At 43.2% G+C, this 20,252-nt stretch overlaps 1 protein-coding gene across 3 annotated transcripts in view; it reads right to left on the bottom strand.

Annotated features, from left to right (window-relative positions):
- SNED1 (sushi, nidogen and EGF like domains 1) overlaps positions 1 to 20,252 on the bottom strand; it is a 274,182-nt gene that overhangs the window by 138,005 nt on the left and 115,925 nt on the right. For all 3 annotated transcript variants that reach the window (XM_073581216.1, XM_073581215.1, XM_073581214.1), the window contains 5 exons: positions 17,474 to 17,587; positions 15,358 to 15,471; positions 15,111 to 15,224; positions 13,806 to 13,919; positions 3,151 to 3,264 (listed from right to left, as the gene is read on the bottom strand). In XM_073581216.1, the coding sequence (XP_073437317.1) occupies positions 3,151 to 3,264; positions 13,806 to 13,919; positions 15,111 to 15,224; positions 15,358 to 15,471; positions 17,474 to 17,587 (570 nt within the window). The remainder of the gene's footprint in view (positions 1 to 3,150; positions 3,265 to 13,805; positions 13,920 to 15,110; positions 15,225 to 15,357; positions 15,472 to 17,473; positions 17,588 to 20,252) is intronic.

Here is a 20,252-nt window from a genome sequence, read left to right on the forward strand (position 1 = left end):
AAGCACCGTTTTCTCCAATGAATCTAACATTAAAGGATTCAAAAATACACTCTATACATTGCTAATGTGGTAAATGACTATTCTAGCTGCAAAAGTCTGGTTTGTAATGCAATGTCTTCATAGGTGTATAGAGGCCCATTTCCAACAACCATCACTTCAGTGTTCTTATGGTACTTTGTGTTTGCCAACTGTGTAAGAAGGCTAATGGATGGTTAGAATACCCTTGAAAACCCTTGTGCAAGTATGTTCGCACAGCTGCAAACAGTTTGGCTGATTAGAGAAGCTATAAACTTGATCTTCCTTTGAGCTAGTTGAGAATCTGGAGCATTACATTTATTGGTTCCATTAAACTCTCAAAATGGCCAGAAAAAAAGAACTTTCATGTGAAACTCGACAGTCTATTCTTGTTCTTAGAAAAGAAGGCTATTCCATGCGAGAAATTGCCAAGAAACTGAAGATTTCCTACAACGGTGTTTACTACTCCCTTCAGAGGATAGCACAAACAGGCTCTAACCAGAGTAGAAAGAGAAGTGGGAGGCCCCGCTGCACAACTGAGCAACAAGACAAGTACATTAGAGTCTGTAGTTTGAGAAATCGACCCCTCACAGGTCCTCAACTGCCAGTTTCATTAAATAGTACACGCAAAACGCCAGTGTCTACGTCTACAGTGAAGAGGCGACTCCAGGATGCTGGCCTTCACGGCAGAGAGGCCAAGAAAAAGCCATATCTGAGACTAGCTAATAAAAGGAAGAGATTAATATGGGCAAAAGAACACAGACATTGGACAGAAGAAGATTGGAAAAAAGTGTTCTGGACAGACAAATCCAAGTTTGAGGTGTTTGGATCACACAGAAGAACATTTGTGAGACGCAGAACAACAGAAAAGATGCTGGAAGAGTGCCTGACGCCATCTGTCAAGCAAGGTGGGGGTAATGTGGTCTGGGGTTGCTTTGGTCCTGGTAAAGTGGGAGATTTGTACAAGGTAAAAGGGATTTAGGAAAGCTATCACTCCATTTTGCAACGTCATGCCATACCCTGTGTACTGCGCTTCATTGGAGCCACTTTCATCCTACAACAGGACAATGACCCAAAGCACACCTCCAAATTATGCAAGAACTATTAAGGGAAGAAGCAGGTAGCTGATATTCTATCTGTAATGGAGTGACCAGCGTAGTCACCAGATCTCAACCCCATTGAGCTGTTGTGGGAGCAGCTTGACCGTATGGTACACAGAAAGTGCCCATCAAGCCAAACAAAATTGTAGGAGGAGCTTCTGGAAGCATGGGGTGAAATTTCTCCAGATTACCTCAGCAAATTAACTGCTAGAATGCCAAAGGTCTGCAATGCTGTATTTGCTGCAAATGGAGCATTCTTTGACGAAACCAAAGTTTGAAGGAGAAAATTATTATTTCAAATAAAAATCTTTTTTTGGAACCTTGTCAATGTCTGTGCTAGATTTTAAATTCATTTGGCAACTCATTTGATTAATAAAAGTATGAGTTTTCATGGAAAACACAAAATTGTCTGGGTGACCCCAAAGTTTTGAACGATAGTGTATGTAAAAGGTAAAAAGTAAAAAATAAAATAAAAAATTATGGTCAGACCCATGTGCCTCCTACGGACACTAAGCATGAACTGGTTCAGGCTGAAGCCATTGGTAGGTGTATACTGCAGAGGAGGAGATAACTTTTTTTGTATTCACTTAGTGTCAGCCTCCTAGTGGCAACAGCATACACCCATGGTCCTGTGTCCCCCCATTGAGGCAAAGGAGAAATTAGGGTACCATCAAAGAAAGCTATGCCTTGTCCTGGCTGGTGGGCTCTCATGAATTCGCCAATTTATGCTCTAAGTACCTTCATTTTATAAACATATTCTATAAAACAGTTCAAATTCCATATATTGAATGTTTGCATACTTATTCGCGCTTGCAGAGGCTGCTGTATTCTTTTGTTTGTAAATCAGGCATTAATGGCATATTCTAGCATTATTCAAAGAATGCTTGACCTGGGATTACCCACTTTAAACCAGTTTATGAGTTGAACACTGGCACCAGGTTTGGTTGGCAATGAATATGTGGTCTCACTTGACTGTATTGTGAAAAGGGCAAATACAGTAACAGGAAAATACTGAATGCACAGGATTCATTACTTATTGGGGTACGGCTGTTGAAATATCGGTTTGCCCTTTCCATTTTTCTTATTTGTTTTGAGGACCAGACAAACAATCCATATCCAAAATGAATCTGTTACATAACTGCTGCAAATGGAATCAGAGGGCACTGTTGATTATCGGGAGGTTCATCTGGTTTCTGCTACGTATCTGTTTTTAAAATGGAAGACAAAATTCTGCATGATGCGCTTATTCTTCTATTCTAAAAATGAACACATAATGGAAACCAGACACACCGCATGATAATCAATAGGGCCCTCTGCTTCCATTTGCATCAATTTTGCAAAGAATCTATTTTAGACATATATTAAATTTGTTTGTTCTACAAAACGAAACAGACAAACAGAAAGAAGTGTGAACAAAGCCTTAGCAAGGATATAACTCTCCATACATTGAGTCAACAGGCAACTATCTTCTAGGGGTTAATCTAATTGGGTTTAGAATAAGCATAGAGAGGAGCAGACTTTGTACAGCGGAGCAGGCTATTGAGACATAAAAGGGACTCATAAAGGGACATAGGTAATTCTAAAGGGTAAACATTCTAGTGTAGATATGTACCACAGTTACAGATCAAACTGAATTTCTAAAGTTTTTCAATGTTCAAAAAACACTGATGAAACTCAGACCATTTTTGCGTATGAGAAAAAAGACCCATGTCTGAATGAGGCCTGACACTGTGTGTTCTCGACTACAGAACGGAGTATTAAGTTCAGGCAACAATCACTTTGAGCAAGCAAGTGCTACCAGTCATTATAAGGCGAGGTGCGTGGCATGGTGATTGATGAGACAGAGTGGTGCACCGGAACTTCATCATTTGCATATGTAACAAAACGCTTTTTCTGAAAAACTAAGGAGGTAACAATTATAACAAGGGGACGATTTTTTATACAGGCTAATTCCTCAACATGACTATTTTAATAGTTTAAATTGAGTTTTTGGGATATAGATGACATCCAAAATTATAGTTATATTGGACTTTACCTCTTTCACAGTTGGTTCCAGTGAAGCCTTGAGTACAAACACATGTATAAGTGGTCCCCACGTCTCTGCACACACCCCCGTTAAGACAAGGAGATGAAGAACAAGGTCTGATTTCTAGAAAGATAAATGATAAACAAAATAACATTCTTACTGGCATAACACTTTTACTGTACGAATAGCACAACAGATCAATGCTGGTCATTGATCAATAATAACTATTAGGTGAGAGATAACTGCTCAAGATGGATGAGAAGAGCCTTTACAGGGTTCGGAAGAAGTGCAATTTTCAAAATGAACATTTGACCCTGAATTTTATATGTCATACAAGCTCTCCCTATTAGAATTTCCTTGTCCTTCTTCAGATGTTTAGCATCAGTATAAACCAAGTTTATTTGGGCCGGCAAACTTCCTCATATTAGAAGAACTATATCATATTGTTCCAAATCTTCATGGGGTATAGCGCTTCCCGACTTCAGATCCTACTATATTGCTTCCCACCTGTCTAGGATACTGGATTGGTGTAGAAATGGCCCGGGAAAAGCATGGGTTGGGATTGAACAAGGTTTTACAAATGTCCCTCTCATATCAGCCCCCTGGTTGGACACAATTGGGGCTACTCTGGATTGCTGTTCCCTTCCTGTAGTGCGTGTCCATATCATACCACAATACTCTTACATGCTTCCGATTTTGGGCAATCCACTTTTTTTCCCGGGTCTCGATGATAGTGTTTTCCGAGTTTGTATACAGTAAATAGGGGCCATTTCAGAGTTGTTTTTTTTAAATTTGTTTATTAAACCATAAGCAGTTATACAATACACACATTTAGTATATGATGTTAAAAAATCCCAACATAATGACGCCATGCCTCCTCATCCCACACTCCAAATAGACAGATCAGTGGCTCAAGGGGAACAGGGGTGTGTACCAAAGATGTCAATAATGATGTCACCTCCCTCCAGTATTGCGCAACAACAGGACAGCACCAGATCATATGGATAAAGTCTGCATCTATTGAGTGACATCTCAAACATTCCGATGATGGGTATCGGCCCATCTTAAAGAGTCGAATCGGAGATAAATATGATTGATTAATAATATACAATTGTATCATCCTGTTGTTGGCAGACGGAGACACCCAGATTGGCGACTCCAGGATTTCTTCCCATTCCTCACTCTGTGTATCCGGGATGATCCCCCCCCATTTCTTCTTAACGGAATCTAAGGCACATTCTGTCCCCACTGACAACATATATGTATATAGAGAGGAGCTGAGACCTTGAAGGCCCTGTGATTTGAGGATCCCTATCAAGGGTAGAGACGAAATGGCATTATCTATACCTATACATCTCATGTGTGATTGAAAAGCTGATCTTAGTTGTAAATAACGGAAAAATTGGGATCTCGGGACACTGCGATTAACTTGTAATTGCTCAAAGGACACCAAAGTTCCATGATCATACAGATCACCTATCGTAGAGATACTATACTGAGCCCAAAACTCGGCGGATGGATGTTCAAGTAGCATCGGGAGGTAGTCATTATTCCATAGGGGCATTTCAGCAATAATATCCCCAAATCCAACCACCCCATTAATCTGTCTCCATATCGATCGTGCCAGACGAAGCAGAGGTAACAGTCTCGAGACATTTATTTTCCTCATTTCTAAAAAACCCAGTGGGCAACTAATCCGTGCAGCATGAAGTAGATGACTCTCAGAATTTGGAAGATGACCTCCAGGCATCCATGTACTTATGGCCTTGGCCTGTCCAGCCAAATAATATAAGAAGAAATCGGGTAACGCTGCCCCCCCTCCCCTCTTGGGCCTCTGTAAAGTGGTTAGCTTAAGTTTAGGCATGGCTTTCCCCCAAATAAAGGATGTGGTTTGGGAATTCAGATTAGCAAAAAAGGATTTGGGCACCACTACCGCACTATGTTGAAGAAAGTAGTTAAGCTTGGGGAGTAATATCATTTTAATTAAATTAATAAGTCCGGCTACAGACAGTGGAAGTTTACCCCAGATTGCAAATTTACCTTTGACCATCTCCAGCAATGGTTGTATATTGAGTTGTAGATCAAACTTACTACTCTGAGAAATATGAATACCCAGATATTTAAAACTGGATACAATGGGCAGTAAGGAGAGAGTCTCAAGTCGTGGCATTGGAGTGTGGGAAAGAGGCATCAAAGCAGATTTCTCTCAATTTATATATAGGCCAGAATATTTACTGAATTTATTTATAGTAGTGATAACTCCTGTCAGAGTCTCCTCCGCTTTGTCCATAAATATCACCATATCGTCAGCATATAGGCCTATGGTGTCCGTCCAACCTGCTATTTCTATATCAGCAACATTAGGGGAAGATCTTATACGAATTGCCAATGCCTCAATAGCAAGAGCAAAAAGGGCCGGGGAAAGGGGACAGCCCTGACGAGTTCCCCTATGCAGTGAAAATGGTTCAGATATGGAGTTATTTACGATGACCCGGGCCTTAGGCTTCATGTATAAAACACTGACCCATTTTTGGAATCTATCACCAAATCCATACCTCTGCAAACATGCACGGAGAAAAGGCCATTCAAGAGAGTCAAAGGCCTTGGCCGCATCCAGCGATGCCAATGCCCATTCATTATCTGGTACCAGAGAGCTATATTGGACCACTGACTGGATTCGTCTGATATTAATGGAGGCTGGATATTACCAGGCATAAAACCAGTTTGGTCAGAGTGTACAAGATCTAATATGACTGAATTCACTCTTTTGGCCAAAATTTTCGTAAAAATTTTATAATCCACATTTACTAGCGATATGGGCCTATAAGATCCACAATCTAAAGGGTCCTTCCCCTCCTTTTTAAGAACTATTATATTGGCCTCATAAAAGGACTCCGGCATGCATCCCCCCTCCCAAATCCCACGAAACACTGTCAACAAAAGGGGCGCCAGTATATCCTGGTATTTCCTATATAATTCCACAGGAAATCCATCCGGCCCAGGGGCCTTCCCGGAAGCCATGTCTTTTATGGCATCCTCTACTTCCTCCAGAGTAAACTCAGCATCCATAAAGGCCTGCTGGGAAGGACTTAGCATAGGAAACTCTATGTCTGACAAATAATTTAGACACTCCGGGCCATCCACATCAGTCTTAGAATTGTATAGTGAACCATAATAGTCAGAAAAGCATTTCAGTATCTCCTCAGTTGAGGAAACCAAAGTACCACCCGAATCACGAATCTGTAGAATTGTGTTAGTCGCATTATGCTGTCGTACTAAGTAAGCCAAAAATTTGCTTGCCTGATTCCCCATCTCAAAATAAGACTGCCGGGCAAAAAATAATTAACGTTTCGTCTTGGTGTCAGTGTACTGAGCATATAACCTCTGAGCAGTCAGCCACTCTACCCTATTACTGTTAGTTTGATCAGATACATAAGCTGCCTCCGAATCTTTCAGACGTCGCTCCATCTCGCAATCCTCCTCCGATGTCACCCATTTAATGTAAGAGATCGTAGAGGATAAACAACCCCGTAAATAAGCTTTAAGAGCATCCCAAAATACATTAATATTTCGGGTTTCAGGGTGGGACGAGACGAAGCAAGGCAACTGATCTATCGTTCTATCAGGGAATGTTATCAACTTCAGCCAAAAAGGGTTCAATTTCCATGTTATCCTATTAGTCGATGGCCCGTATTTAAGCTTAAGAATAACTGGGCTATGATCCAAAATCCCCCTACCTCCATGTTTAATATCATCTACCCACGTCGCCAGACTGCGCGATCCAAAAATGTAGTCTATGCGAGACAGAGCGTTTAGTGGAGGAATGGCAAGTATATTCCCTTGTCTCTGGATGGCGCACTCTCCAAAGATCCAGCCACCCACTACCCGCCATGAATTGTGACAGTTGGGATGTGCCCGGGGGGGGGGGAACCCCACCCTGTACTCCATCATCTAATCTCAATTTATCAAGATGGCCGTTCATGACCAAATTAAAATCTCCCATACAAATGACATGTGCATCTGGGTAATTCAAAGCGAAGCTCAATGCCTTCTGAATAATTGACATACTGGCCGGAGGGGGATTATAAATACAAAGAATAACATATTTCTGAGAGTTAATCAGCGCATGTACAAACACAAATCGTCCCTCAGGGTCTTTCCGGGCCTCCCTGGCCTCCCACCGAACATCTTTATGAATTAACAGTGAAACTCCCCTTGAATAGCTGGTGTGAAAAGCATGTATAAACCATTGCACCCACAGTTTCTGTACCCACCGAACCGTACCCCTGGTCAGGTGCGTCTCCACCAGAGCCACAATGTGAGGACTGTAATGTCTAATTTGTGAGAATACCTTAATTTTCTTTCGAGGGATTTTTATGCCTCTTACGTTCCAAGTCATACAAATCACCTCAGAACCCATTCCCGTCCATCTGAATATGATGCATAATGGTGCCCGAACCAAGTGCAGAGATCCCACCCAGATAGCAAAATTGGCGTCGGCTGCGGCATTTACCTAAACAACTATAAAAACTAAAACGTTTGAAAAAGAAAAAACAAAACAGGAACCTAGTAACATAGGAGCACAGTCTCACGCCCCCATCAAAAAATAAACAAGGGGATACCAGCACTGAGCACAGCGTCCGGTATTGTTGATATTTGGGAATTCGCCGAAAGCTCCAATTAGACCTTTGATTGAAAGGATCCGAAATAACAGCCGCCATATTAGGATTCCTTCGCAGGGGATCCCCCATGGATCCGCAGCCACTCAGTCGCCTCCGCCGGATCCGTGAAAAATAAGGAGGAACCTTCATGAACAACCTGACGTCGGGCCGGATATATCAGAGTATACAATGTTTCTGTCCCTCATTGACCTCGATGAATTGTGCTCGCTGCTTCTGCTGTTCCATGGAAAAATCCGGAAAGATTGAAACGACAGCATTGCTGAACTTAATAGGACTTTTCAGTTGTGCAAGACGCAGAATGGTATCTCTGTCCTTACAATTGAGCAAGCGTGCCAGGAAACGTCGAGGTGGGGCCCCCGGAGGTAAGGGTCTTGTAGGGACTCTGTGAGCTCTTTCAACAGCGAACATTGAGGAGAATTCATCTCCCAGGGAGGTCTTAAGCCAATCCTCCAAAAACTACTCCGGATGTTGACCTTCCGATCGTTCAGGCAGACCAACGATACGGATATTATTCTGGCGCATTGTTTTCTAAATCATCCGCCTTCTGCTTCCGAGCATTCATGGAGCCCGCCACCTTCGTTAATTTAGCCTCCATAGGTGTAATGGTATCCTCCACCTTGGACACCCTCGTCTCCACCTCCGTAATGTGTCCCTTCATGGCCTGCATATCTTGACGAAGCCTCCCCACCTCCGTGTAAACATCCTCAATTTTCTCCGTCAGGGATGTCCTGGTCAAAGAGATAGCCTGTATCAATTGCTCAGATGCCTGTTTAAGGCTAAGTGCACACGTACCGGATCTCTCGCGGAAATTCCCGCTAGAGTTCCGGAATTCCATTCCGCGGGAAAATCGCATTTTAAATTCCTGCGATTTTCCCTCGGAAAAACTAGCATTTTGCAAGCGTAATTAGCTTGCAGAATGCTAGCGTTTTCCAAGCGATCTGTAGCATCGCTTGGAGAACTGATTGACAGGTTGGTCACACTCATCAAACATAGTGTTTGACGAGTGTGACCAACTTTTTACTACTGAAGCCGCCTATGCGGCATCAGTAGTAAAAGATAGAATGTAAAAAAAAATAAAAAATGGTGTTATTCTTGCCTTCCGACGTCCCTCGCAGGCGGCGTTCCCAGTAATCCTTTGCGAAAATGCCCGCGATGACGTCCGTTCTCGCGGGATCGCGATGTCTCGCGGTAATTCGCGATGACGTCGTGCGAATGACCGCGAGACTTCGCGATCCCGCGAGAACGGACGCCATCGCGGGCATTTTCGCAAAGGATTACTGGGAACAGGAGCGTGGAAAGAGGCGGGAATGCTGCGCGGGACGCCGGAAGGTAAGAATATCAATATTTTTTATTTTAAAATTCTATTTTTTACAGGGATATGGTACCCAAAGCCCGGAGGACAGTCTCCTCTCCTCCGGACCGTGGGTACTATCCGCAAATGTTCTGCTTACTTTCCGCATGGTGTGCACAGCCACATGCGGAAAGTAAGCGGAACAATGCATTCCTATGGGTGCGGGATCGCCGCGATTCCGCAAATTAATGAGCATGCTGCGTTTTTTACCGCAAAGCGATTCCGCCGCGGTAAAAACCGCAGCATTAGCACAGCATTGCGGAATCCCATAGGAATGCATGGGATGCTTATTTTTCGCGTTTTCGCGGCAAAATCGCGAGGTTAAAACCGCCGCGGAAACGCGAAAAAAACGCCACGTGTGAACTCAGCCTAAGGGTCAATTCCTCCTGCTCCATCTCCTCTTCACCCCCAGAAGGGCGATTTTTGTGATGAACTTGAGAGGAAGTGCTCCTATTATGTCGTGCACTTTCAGCGGGGTCAGGTCTGACAAACTCCTTCAATTTTTCAGCCGCTCCTGTCCCTTTAAGTCGGCTCATGGTTATCTGCAGTGCGGTCTAATAAAACAGCTGAAAACGTGTGGCCCAGGTATCGCCCACCACAGATGAAGGTTACAGCAGGGCTGGTAACAGTTAATTGTAGATCAGGCTACAGAGGGATACCTCAGGGATTATGAGGAAGGCAACCAGCCTCGTTCAGTACAGTTCCTTATGGCCGGGGAGGGAGAGGGGGCCCCACAGAGATAGCTGCAATGGGGGAGGGTGTACAGAGCGTCCCTTAGTAATGGCGCCAGCCGGCGCAGTGAGCAGATAATAGAAGAGGGATACAACGCAGGGCCCACTTTTTCAGGGCACTCACCACGCGCTCCCTCAGATTGTCAGCCGGTTTCTTCCCTGCCCGGCAGTGGTGCAGCAATGTAAGCCGGCGCTGCAGCTCTCAGTAACTGAACTGCGCGCCCAAGATGGCCGCCGCCTCGTGGGGAGCCAGCCGCCCGCGCCGCCCGCTCTCAGAAGTTGCCTCCCGACCTGCCGCGGGGTACCCAGGGGGTCCCGACGTCTAAGGGGATCCAGCCAGCGTTAGGTAAGCCACCAGGAAGGGGTCCAGGGCCCAGGATCCAGCAGCATGATGAGGAGCTCTCCTTGCCAGCGTCCTCTCCCGTTCACGGCATAGCCACGCCCCCGCCATTTCAGAGTTTGTCACTTGGAGCAGAACACCTTTAGCCTTTAAAAGATTATCTCCTTGATATTTATTGACCATCCACCCTAGATGCTTGGAGAATAGGCAAACTGTTGAATTTTTTTTCAGTCGCTCCCTCCTAGAGCCATCGTTAATAGTGAGAAAATGACTTTCAAGACAGTTTGCTCAAGTACAGGACCTCTAATTCACACCTTATTATTTTCATACTCTCTACTGATTAACCCTCCGGACCACCCGCTTGCCAGGTTTCAGACACAGTTAGGAAGGAAATTTAGGCTTCTCTCTTTCAAAAGACCAAGGAAGGCAAATTTTTATTTTAACGCAGAAAATGTTGTTTTGTTCTCGTGTCCATGAAGCCAGTTATAAGTTGCTATTTTGATGGTATAGCGTCCCGTCTCACCTACATTTCATTTTCCCTGAGATGAGTCCCATGTTTTGGAGATGTGGCAGTGAGGAAGTGGATCTCCTACACATTTTTGGGTCATGCAAGCTAATCACAAAGCCCAATCAGTGATACGAAGGCTCACTGACCTTGTGACTTACTTGACTCCTGCTCTGGTCCTTCTCCATCACTGCAACATCCTGCTAAAAACATAAAGGCATTCTATAGTGAGGCATCTAATTGTGACGGCTTGGGCGTGCATCCCCCTACTCTGGAATAAAGATACCACTCCGACAATCGCTATTTGGTTTTCTAAAATTAATGATGTGATGTTGATGGAAGAATTGACTGCTACAGCCAACAACTCCTACAACCATTTTTATAAAACTTGATTTTATTGGTTCGAGTATAGATTTTCTGCCAAGTATCGGGCATAGGCCGGGTCACACATGCGAGTGCAATGTCAGAAACTCGAGCAAGTCTCTCTCTTCAATACCCGGCACTGTCGCTGGCACTCGGGACCGGAACGTTCAGCTGCACAGAAATACATGCAGCCGCACACTCCGGTCCCGAGTGCCAGCGACAATGCTGAGTATTGAAGAGAGAGACTCGCGCAAGTTTCTCACATTGCACTCGCATGTGTGACCCCAGCCATACAGCGAGAATCACCGAACACAGGACCCTTAGACTGAATAACAATCCGCCTCCTTCCCTGTCTTTCTTCCTCTCTGCTTTCTTATTTTCTCTCCTTTTATCTGCTTTTCTCTTGACTTACATATTATATTTAGTGGATGTTATAAACTTGTTATTAGGTTATTTTATTGTGTAACTGTTATTAAGAATTTAGTATGACTAATGACCTCAATGTCAAGATGTTATGTTATATTTCTTACGATCACCTATTTGGACATTGTACTAAGTTACTACAGTCCTCTACGAATGTGGCACACTCAGTGCCTCAGGTATTGGTTGTTTCTTATGTAAATTAATAAACAAAAATAAAGAAATACATAAATAATAACTATTAGACATAGTCAGATCACACCTATTAGAGAGAAAGGTGGGAGGTTTTAATTACATATACATATGGAATAATTTGTTCCTTGCAATATGCTCGGAGGACACAAACTATTCGTTATTAAATTTACAGACATTCGCCATTGACTCCAATGGTAAAAAAAAATAAATAAATAAAACATACAGGTATGTGGATCCCAGTTGGATTAGACTGTTTATTTCAATATTCTGTTCAATAGCATTAAAATACAAGGTATATCAAAATATACTGGCAAAGCATATGTCAGAAGAACAGTTGTCTATTTTCCAAGGCTACCTTTGAGAAACAGAAGACTGTTTGGCCAATGTGTCAGGAAATTCCTCCCAAAGTGTAAAAAGTGCATAAAGAGTGAGTAAAACTTAAAGATTTTGTGCCAAGTTTTGCCAAGGATTGAAGACACCTTGCTAATTACTTAGGGTTCAATTGCTGGGACCCCATCAGTTCCAAAAATAGGCTTTGCAAAGTGAGGTTGAGCAAGCACGCCATTGCTCCAATCATTCTCTAGAAGACCACCAGAGATAGTCCACCATGACTATTTAGTACCTATCTACTGGATATGTGATAAGTTAAGGATTACTCGGGGTCCGACTGTGACTGCCCCCACCAATTGACACATTAGGCTGCTGAAGTCCCCCATCTGAACAGTGAGAGAGACGAACATGTGCGCCATTGTGAACAATTATTACCAAGATTAAATATTCAGTTTATTAGATTATTACAGATTAGACTTATATCTTTCAATTTATAACACATTTAGTAATGGAAAAATTCCGGAACCGTTTGGTATAATGGGATAACATTTCTGCTAAATGAATAATACTTTTGTAAAGTGTGAAAATGTTACCGGCTGTATAATCTATACAATCACTGTGTGGTTATATCACAGCTATTATACAATTACCGTATATTCTCGTGTATATGCTGAGTTTTTCAGCACATTTTTTTGTGCTGAAAACGCCACCCTCTGCTTATACACGAGTCACGGTCCCAGGAAGCCAGCGGGGGAGGGGGAGCGGTGGAGCAGCAGGTCACAGAGGCAGGAGCCTCTGCTGTAATAGCACACAGTGCCAGCCGCCGGCTTCCAGCACACATCCTATTCATCTACCTACGCGCCCTCGCTGGCATTGCATCTGGTAGGTTCCGGCGCTGGCAGCTCTTCCGACCAAGGAATCACGTGGCCCTTCTCATTAAGGTAATGAATATGCACGCGTCTCCACTCCCATAGGCATGGAGTGCATATTCATTACCTTAATGAGCAGGGCCATGTGATCGCTCGCCAGAAGAGATGCTGGCACCAGAACTAGATGCAGTACCGGCCAGGGCGCGCAGGCAGGAAAATAAGATGTGATGTCATTTTCTTTTTTTTAATAGGAACCATACATACAAGGATAGGGGATAAGGAGCCATGCATACCAGGACAGGGACGGGGGAGCCATGCATACCAGGACAGGGATGGGGGAGCCATGCACACCAGGACAGGGAAGGGTAAGCCATGCACATCAGGATAGGGACGAGGGAGTCATGCATACCAGGACAGGGACGGGGGAGCCATGCACACCAGGACAGGGAAGGGTAAGCCATGCATATCAGGATAGGGACGAGGAAGCCATGCATATCAGGACAGGGACGGAGGAGCCATGCATACCAGGACAGGGACGGGGGAGCCATGCACACCAGGACAGGGACGGGGGAGCCATGCATACCAGGACAGGGAAGGGTATGCCATGCATATCAGGATAGGGACGGGGAGCCACGCATACCAGGATAGGGACGGGGGAGCCACGCATACCAGGATAGGGATGAGGGTACAATACATACCCGGCTTATACTCGAGTCAATAAGCTTACCCAGTTTTTCATGTCAAAATTAGGTGCCTCAGCTTATACTCGAGTCGGCTTATACTTGAGTATATACGGTACCCAATATTTGTTGTAAAGCTTCTGTAATAAAGCTCTGACCTAGTTGGAAGTTACCTGGATGAGTGTGATATGGACTTACCTGTCTGGCAGTGGTTCCCAGTGAATCCCTGTTTACACACACAGATGTATCCTTCGGCTGTATCCTCACAGATGCCTCCATTCAGACATGGAAAGGATGAGCAGGGTCTTATTTCTAGGAGCAGGAAATAAAAAGATTTAGGGTCTTTCTGGTTGAGTGTAGGCTGTTTTTTAAAGAAACTATTAGAGACATTTCTGTTCCCGTTGTCTTGATATCTAAATCGTTAATGGACCAACATGCAAGTCCACTTACCAATTCTTGTCGCAGCCATATTTTCAGATTAGAAGGTCATGCTGGCTGCTGCCGGATACTGACAATCGGCTCCTATGAATGTGCAGTATCTGGAAGCAGCCAGCACAAATTGTAAGGATTATTGGGGTTCTGCTCCAAAAAACTCCAAATCGGACATCGTAACAGTGGATCGATGGGGGTGCCAGGTGTTGGACTTGATATAATGATGACCAATTCAATGGCTCAATATCAGTAGTCACCAGCCCCCTTAGGCCTGTTTCACACTTCCGTTTTTGAGCATCAGTCAAAATCCGCCGTTTTTTGCAAAAAAACGGATCCGCCTTTTTTTTTTGGCGGATCCGTTTTTTTCCCCATTGACTTGCACTACTGGCGGATCTTGACGGATGGCCATCCGTTGGATCCGTTTTTTTGCGGATCCGTCAATTTTTTTTGCGTCCGCCGAGATGCCTGGACGGACCATGTAAAAAATTCTCTCTCTCTCTCGCAGCGGTTCCTTTAAAATTCTTCATGGATCCGCTGGCATCCGTTCACATCAGTTACGAACGGATCCGCTTTTCCGCCTTTTTGGCAGATTTTAACTGACACAAAAAACTGAAGTGTGAAACAGGCCTTATGAATCTCTGTTCAAGGAAGGAAATAAGGAATCTGGATCTATCCTTTATAGTATAGAAAGAACAGACCATTCCAAAAATGATTCTCCTTTTTTAATTTTCGACATTTTACCAGAATCGCCATTTTGCTTGTACAGGCATCTCATCCACTTTTTAATTCTACCACTCATTGGAAAAACAGCGGAGAAATGTCTATGTTGTATGCGGCCAAGAGGAATATGAATTGGATTATGATAAATCTTTATACAAGACAGACAAGCTGTTCAACATTTCTGCAGATACAGCAGTGTGCTCAGTCAGTGCCAGCACAACCAGCAGAACGTTAATAAGATTGTCATTTTATGTAACTGATGATTACAGTACATATATTTTCCCAACACACCTCCAACAACTCCCACCCCATTACTAGTCCATCAATACCGGCAAGCTTTAATCCTGTCACCTGTTTCACAATGTTCTCCAGTGAATCCTCTTGGACACAAACAACTATATTCAGCGCCGAGGTCCTTACATAATCCACCATTCTGGCAAGGAGAAGAAGAACATGGCCGGATCTCTAAAAGCATAAGGCAGAAAATAAATGAAAGGAAATAGATGATAACACTTTGGAAGTATTGTCATTTACTGCTGGTTTGTAGACATACACTGAATAACAATATCTGTCTGTAATTTAGCAAACATCATCTCACCTATTTCACATTGGTCACCAGTGAACCCCCTCGTACAAATACAGCTATACCCATCAACCAGGTCTTTGCACTTTGCCCCATTAAGACAAGGAGTTGACCAACAGGGTCGGACCTCTAGAAAAAAGTAAAAATATTTTTAAAGGGACCATGTCAGAAAATTTTTACTATGTAATCTGAGAACAGCATGATGTAGAGGCAAATAGCCTGATTCCAGCAATGTGTCACTTACTGGGCTGCTTGGTGCAGTTTTGATAGGATCCCTGTTTTCTCTGTAGCAAATGTAGCAGTGCTTAGAAGGCTGAACTGTGTATAACTCCACCCACAACACCATGCACACAGTGTCAGCAAGCTGCCAATCAGTGGTGGGGCGGAGTTACTCAGATTAGCTGGATTGCTGTGCATGTTAGACCTAGTCAGGCGGTGATTATCTCCTCCTGATAAAATACTGATTTTATGGAAACTACAACACACAGCCCATGAAATCAGGCTCGATTGCCCTCTATTATGCTCTCAGGTTAAATAACACAAATATGCTAATAACTTAACTTTATATACTCCATGGTTATTTATTTAACCATTTCTTTGTGTGTATATATATTACATGAGTTAAATTACACAAAGTTGCTTTTCTAGTGGGTTTTCTCATAAGTTAACTTTAACATGCATTTTGACTAAAAAAAAAAAAAGACCACCATTTAATGAGTTTCAATGTTTTGTTCTCCTCTGTCAAATTACTAAACAATCTGACCATATAAGACCGATTTTTCCATCTTAAGTAGAGTTTTCTTTTTAAGATATTTATATCCCTGGGTTTGCAAATCTATCCCTGATGTCAGAGCAAAATGGTATAGGATAGGACTATTTCTATTCCTTATATCCTGATGATGGATCGGTGGCTGCCCAGCACTACTTTAAATGTCTTCTGTCACATTCTGGTCCAATCTTTCTAAAGCACTGTCAAGATGCTTGTTCTATAATGACCTAAAGGGCCTGTCACACTAAGCGATATCGCTAGCAATATCGCTATTACTTCACTGGTTTTGTGACGTTATAGCGATATTGCTAGCGATATCGCTATGTGTGATACTTACCTCCGACCGGCTCCCCCGCTGGTTATCGCTGATCGTGCGAGAACGTCCTGGGCCGTTTCTCGTCGTCAGCTTCCTGCTGGGTTTCCTGTGGCACCGACGAGCGACGTGTGGACGCGGGCGGAAGGACGTCAGGATCGCCTCGTCTGACAGGTAAGTAGCGACCCCCGACCCCTGCTGTCGCTGGGGAGATCTGCCTGTGTGGCAGCTCACTAGCGATGCACCGGCGATCCTGACCGCTTCATATCGCTGTTCGGGATCGCTGGTGCATCGCTAAGTGTGACAGTACCTTAACAGGACTCTGCAAATAGGCATCATTACCATAGTCTGTATAGGAGCCATACGAGCCCTAATTTATCTGATATAATCAAACTGGTAATACAATCAGAAAGACGTCATTGACGTATATTTGTCTATGCAAGCCTGCCAAAAAAACACTAACAAACAGTCAAAAAGTCATGCGAGAAATGTAAGTGTAGTACTGCTTGTTCACATAGTGGTTTTTGCCATGGGTTTTCCATGTAGAAAGCACACAGCATTTTATAGCAGCAGCACAATAAATAAGATTTCTAAAATCTCAGTCACACAATGCTTTTTTTTTTTCTTGCATTTTTTTGAGCTACAGTGTATTTTTGAGAGTTCTTGCAGCACTTTTGCAGTATTTTTTAATACATTAGCTTGAATGCATAGAAAACGCATAAGAAAACCTGAGCTGAAAACGTGTGACACATATGCAGCATATTACCTGCCAGCACACTGCGCTTTCCATGTTGAGAAAAATGCTGCAAAGAAATGCAGTGTGTGAACATACGCTTACTCTCTGTAAACTGGGCACCCTTGGGCACTATGAAGTCTATTTACGCATTAAACCATTTAAAACATGGCCATTTCTAACAATGTGATCTAAAAAGAAAGATTTAAGAAGTAGCAGAGCACGTGACATGTATGCCATCTTTGTTTTGGTGCAAAATTACGTGAGACTTTCTTAGTAATTCTCCCCAATGTTTAAAAATAATTTAAATACGCACCTGTCTCGCAGTTTCTGCCTGTAAAGCTCTGACTACACAGACATTTGTAACCAGCTGCTAGGTCTGTACAGGTCCCACCATTCAAGCAAGGCGTTGAGTAGCAAGGTCTAATCTCTGAAAAAAAAAAAACAAGCATGGAACTAGTCCATAAGTACAGAATGAGAAAAGTTTAAATTCTTATACTAAAAAGATGAGGACAGCAGTGGGAACATTTTTTTTTACTTCAATACGTGTATTTGGGCAAAAATAAATTTTGCATTTGGGTTCCGCTAAAAGTTTTGCACAATTTGTCTTTTACAGGAATTTTGTTTCTCGGCACATTGCTGGCTGCTGAATGAGCTGACTGAGAATTTCTCAGTGAGCTCTTCTGACAGTTTGTTTGCAATTCTTTTGTTCTGCGTTTTTCTAAGCTCCTCTAAGCTGATTCATGACCACAAAGTTCAGCTCAACTTTGACGTGGTCAGTGGTCATAACTCAGCTGAGTTAGGAAGATAAAAGAACATCTCCCATCAGAAAACGCTCAATGATGGTTTCTCAGGTGACTCATTCTGCAGCCAGCAATACATAGTGTGACTCAGAGGCTCTAGAAGCCAAATGGTACAACATTTATAATAAAACTTAATTGTAAAAAAATGTTAAGCCCACAATACATGCATATAATAGCCAGTTGAAACAAAATGCCAGACACTTTCACTTGGGAGAAAGCGTGGCATCACTAAATGCACTGACAGAGTGTATAGGGACTCGTACCATTGACCAAGGGGATGGGAACACAAAGTTATCAATTTATTGATAAGTTTCCAGGAGGAATAACAGTAGTGGTACATCAGAGAACTAAGGGAAAAGATGCTCCACAAGTATTAACCTAAGGGTATGTGCACATGACGTGATTTTCAGACGGACGTCCCTACAGAATTTTTGAAGAGAAAGCCACTCTAAGAAACTCCAGAGTTTTTTCACTTTTGTTTGTTGTTTCCTGGGCACGATTTCAACGGGTTTGCCCGCAAATGTTTTTTGTTTGTTTTTTTTTTAAGCATTTTTGAGCATAATGAAAGCATCTTCTTTATTGGTGCTTTTTGATCACTTTTTTTTTTTTAACTATTGAGTGAAGAATTAAGAAACTGTTTTCAAGCCAATATGCTGGCAAAATGCAAAAGACATACCTGGGCAGCTTTTGAGCCTTCCCATTGACTTCTATGTAAGGCTAGTTTCACATTTGCGTCTTTGTGCGCAGCATTGTGCGCAAGTAGAAACGCATGCAAAAACGTGCATGCGGTTTTTGCATGCGTTTGCGTTTTTTATGCGCATGCGTTCTCTAGGAGTCACATTTCACAGGAGGAAAATCCTTGAAACAGACTCCACCAATGGGACACCAGTGGGCATATGTCATGCGAAGGGGGTGGTTTAACCCCTTAACGACCAGGGGTATTTTTGGTTTTACATTTTCATTTTTCCCTCCCCTTCTTTCCAGAGCCATAACTTTTTTAATTTTCCGTTTATATGGCCATGTGAGGGCTTATTTTTTGCGGGACGAGTTGTACTTTTAAATGACATCATTGGTTTTACCATATCGTGTACTCGAAAACGGGAAAAAAATTCCAAGTGCGGTGAAATTGCAAAAAAGGGCAATCCCACACTTGTTTTTTGCTTGGCTTTTTTGTTAGGTTCACTAGATGCTAAATCTGACCTACCATTATGATTCTCCAGGTCATTACGAGTTCATAGACACCAAACATGTCTATGTCCTCTTTTATCTAAGTGGTGAAAAAAAATTCCAAAGTTTGCTAAAAAAAAAAAAAAAAATGTGCGCAATTTTCCGAGACCCGTAGCGTCTCCATTTTTCATGATCTGGGGTCGGGTGAGGGCTTATTTTTTCCGTGCCGGACTGACGTTTTTAATGACACCACTTTTGTGCAGATACGTTCTTTTGATCGCCCGTTATTGCATTTATTGCAATGTCTTGGTGACCAAAAAAACGTAATTCTGGCGTTTTGAATTTTTTTCTCGCTACGCCGTTTAGCGATCGGGTTAATGCTTTTTTTTTTTATTGATAGATCGGGCGATTCTGAATGCGGCGATACCTAATATGTGTATGTGGGATTTTTTTTTACTGTTTTATTTTGATTGGGGCGAAAGGGGGGTGATTTGAACTTTTAGGTTTTTTTAATTTTTTTTTATTTTTAAACATTTTTTTTTTTTTACTTTTGGCATGCTTCAATAGCCTCCATAGGGGGCTAGAAGCATGCGCAACCCGATTGGCTCTGCTACATATGGGCGATGAGCAGATCGCCCATATGTAGCAGATTTACTGCTGTGCTTTCAGCGCCGACCACCGGGTGGCGCTGAAAGCCTTATGCCTGGAACAACCATAGAGGTCTCAGAGACCTCTGGTTGTCCAGGCAACGTGACGCCGACCCCCGATCACGTGACGGGGGTCGGCGATGACGTCATTTCCGGCCCGGCGGCCGGAAATTCTATTTAAATGCCCGCTGTCAGCTTTGACAGCGGCATTTAACTAGTTAATAGGCGCGGGCGGACGGCGATTCCGCTCGCGCCTATTGCGGGCACATGTCAGCTGTTCATAACAGCTGACATGTCCCGGCTTTGATGCAGGCTCAGCGCCGGAGCCGTCATCATAGCAGGGGAAATGTCTGATGACGGACTGTGTCTAAACATGTTTACTCTTAAAACACAGGCGTACGCATGTCCATGCGCACGCCTGCGTTCCCATAGACTGTAATGCGTTGTTTTAACGCAATCCGTGCGCAAGCGTATGCAT

The sequence above is a fragment of the Dendrobates tinctorius genome, unplaced genomic scaffold (genome assembly GCF_039654945.1).
Source record: "Dendrobates tinctorius isolate UK_male_01 unplaced genomic scaffold, ASM3965494v1 ptg000069l, whole genome shotgun sequence".
NCBI lineage: Eukaryota > Metazoa > Chordata > Amphibia > Anura > Dendrobatidae > Dendrobates > Dendrobates tinctorius.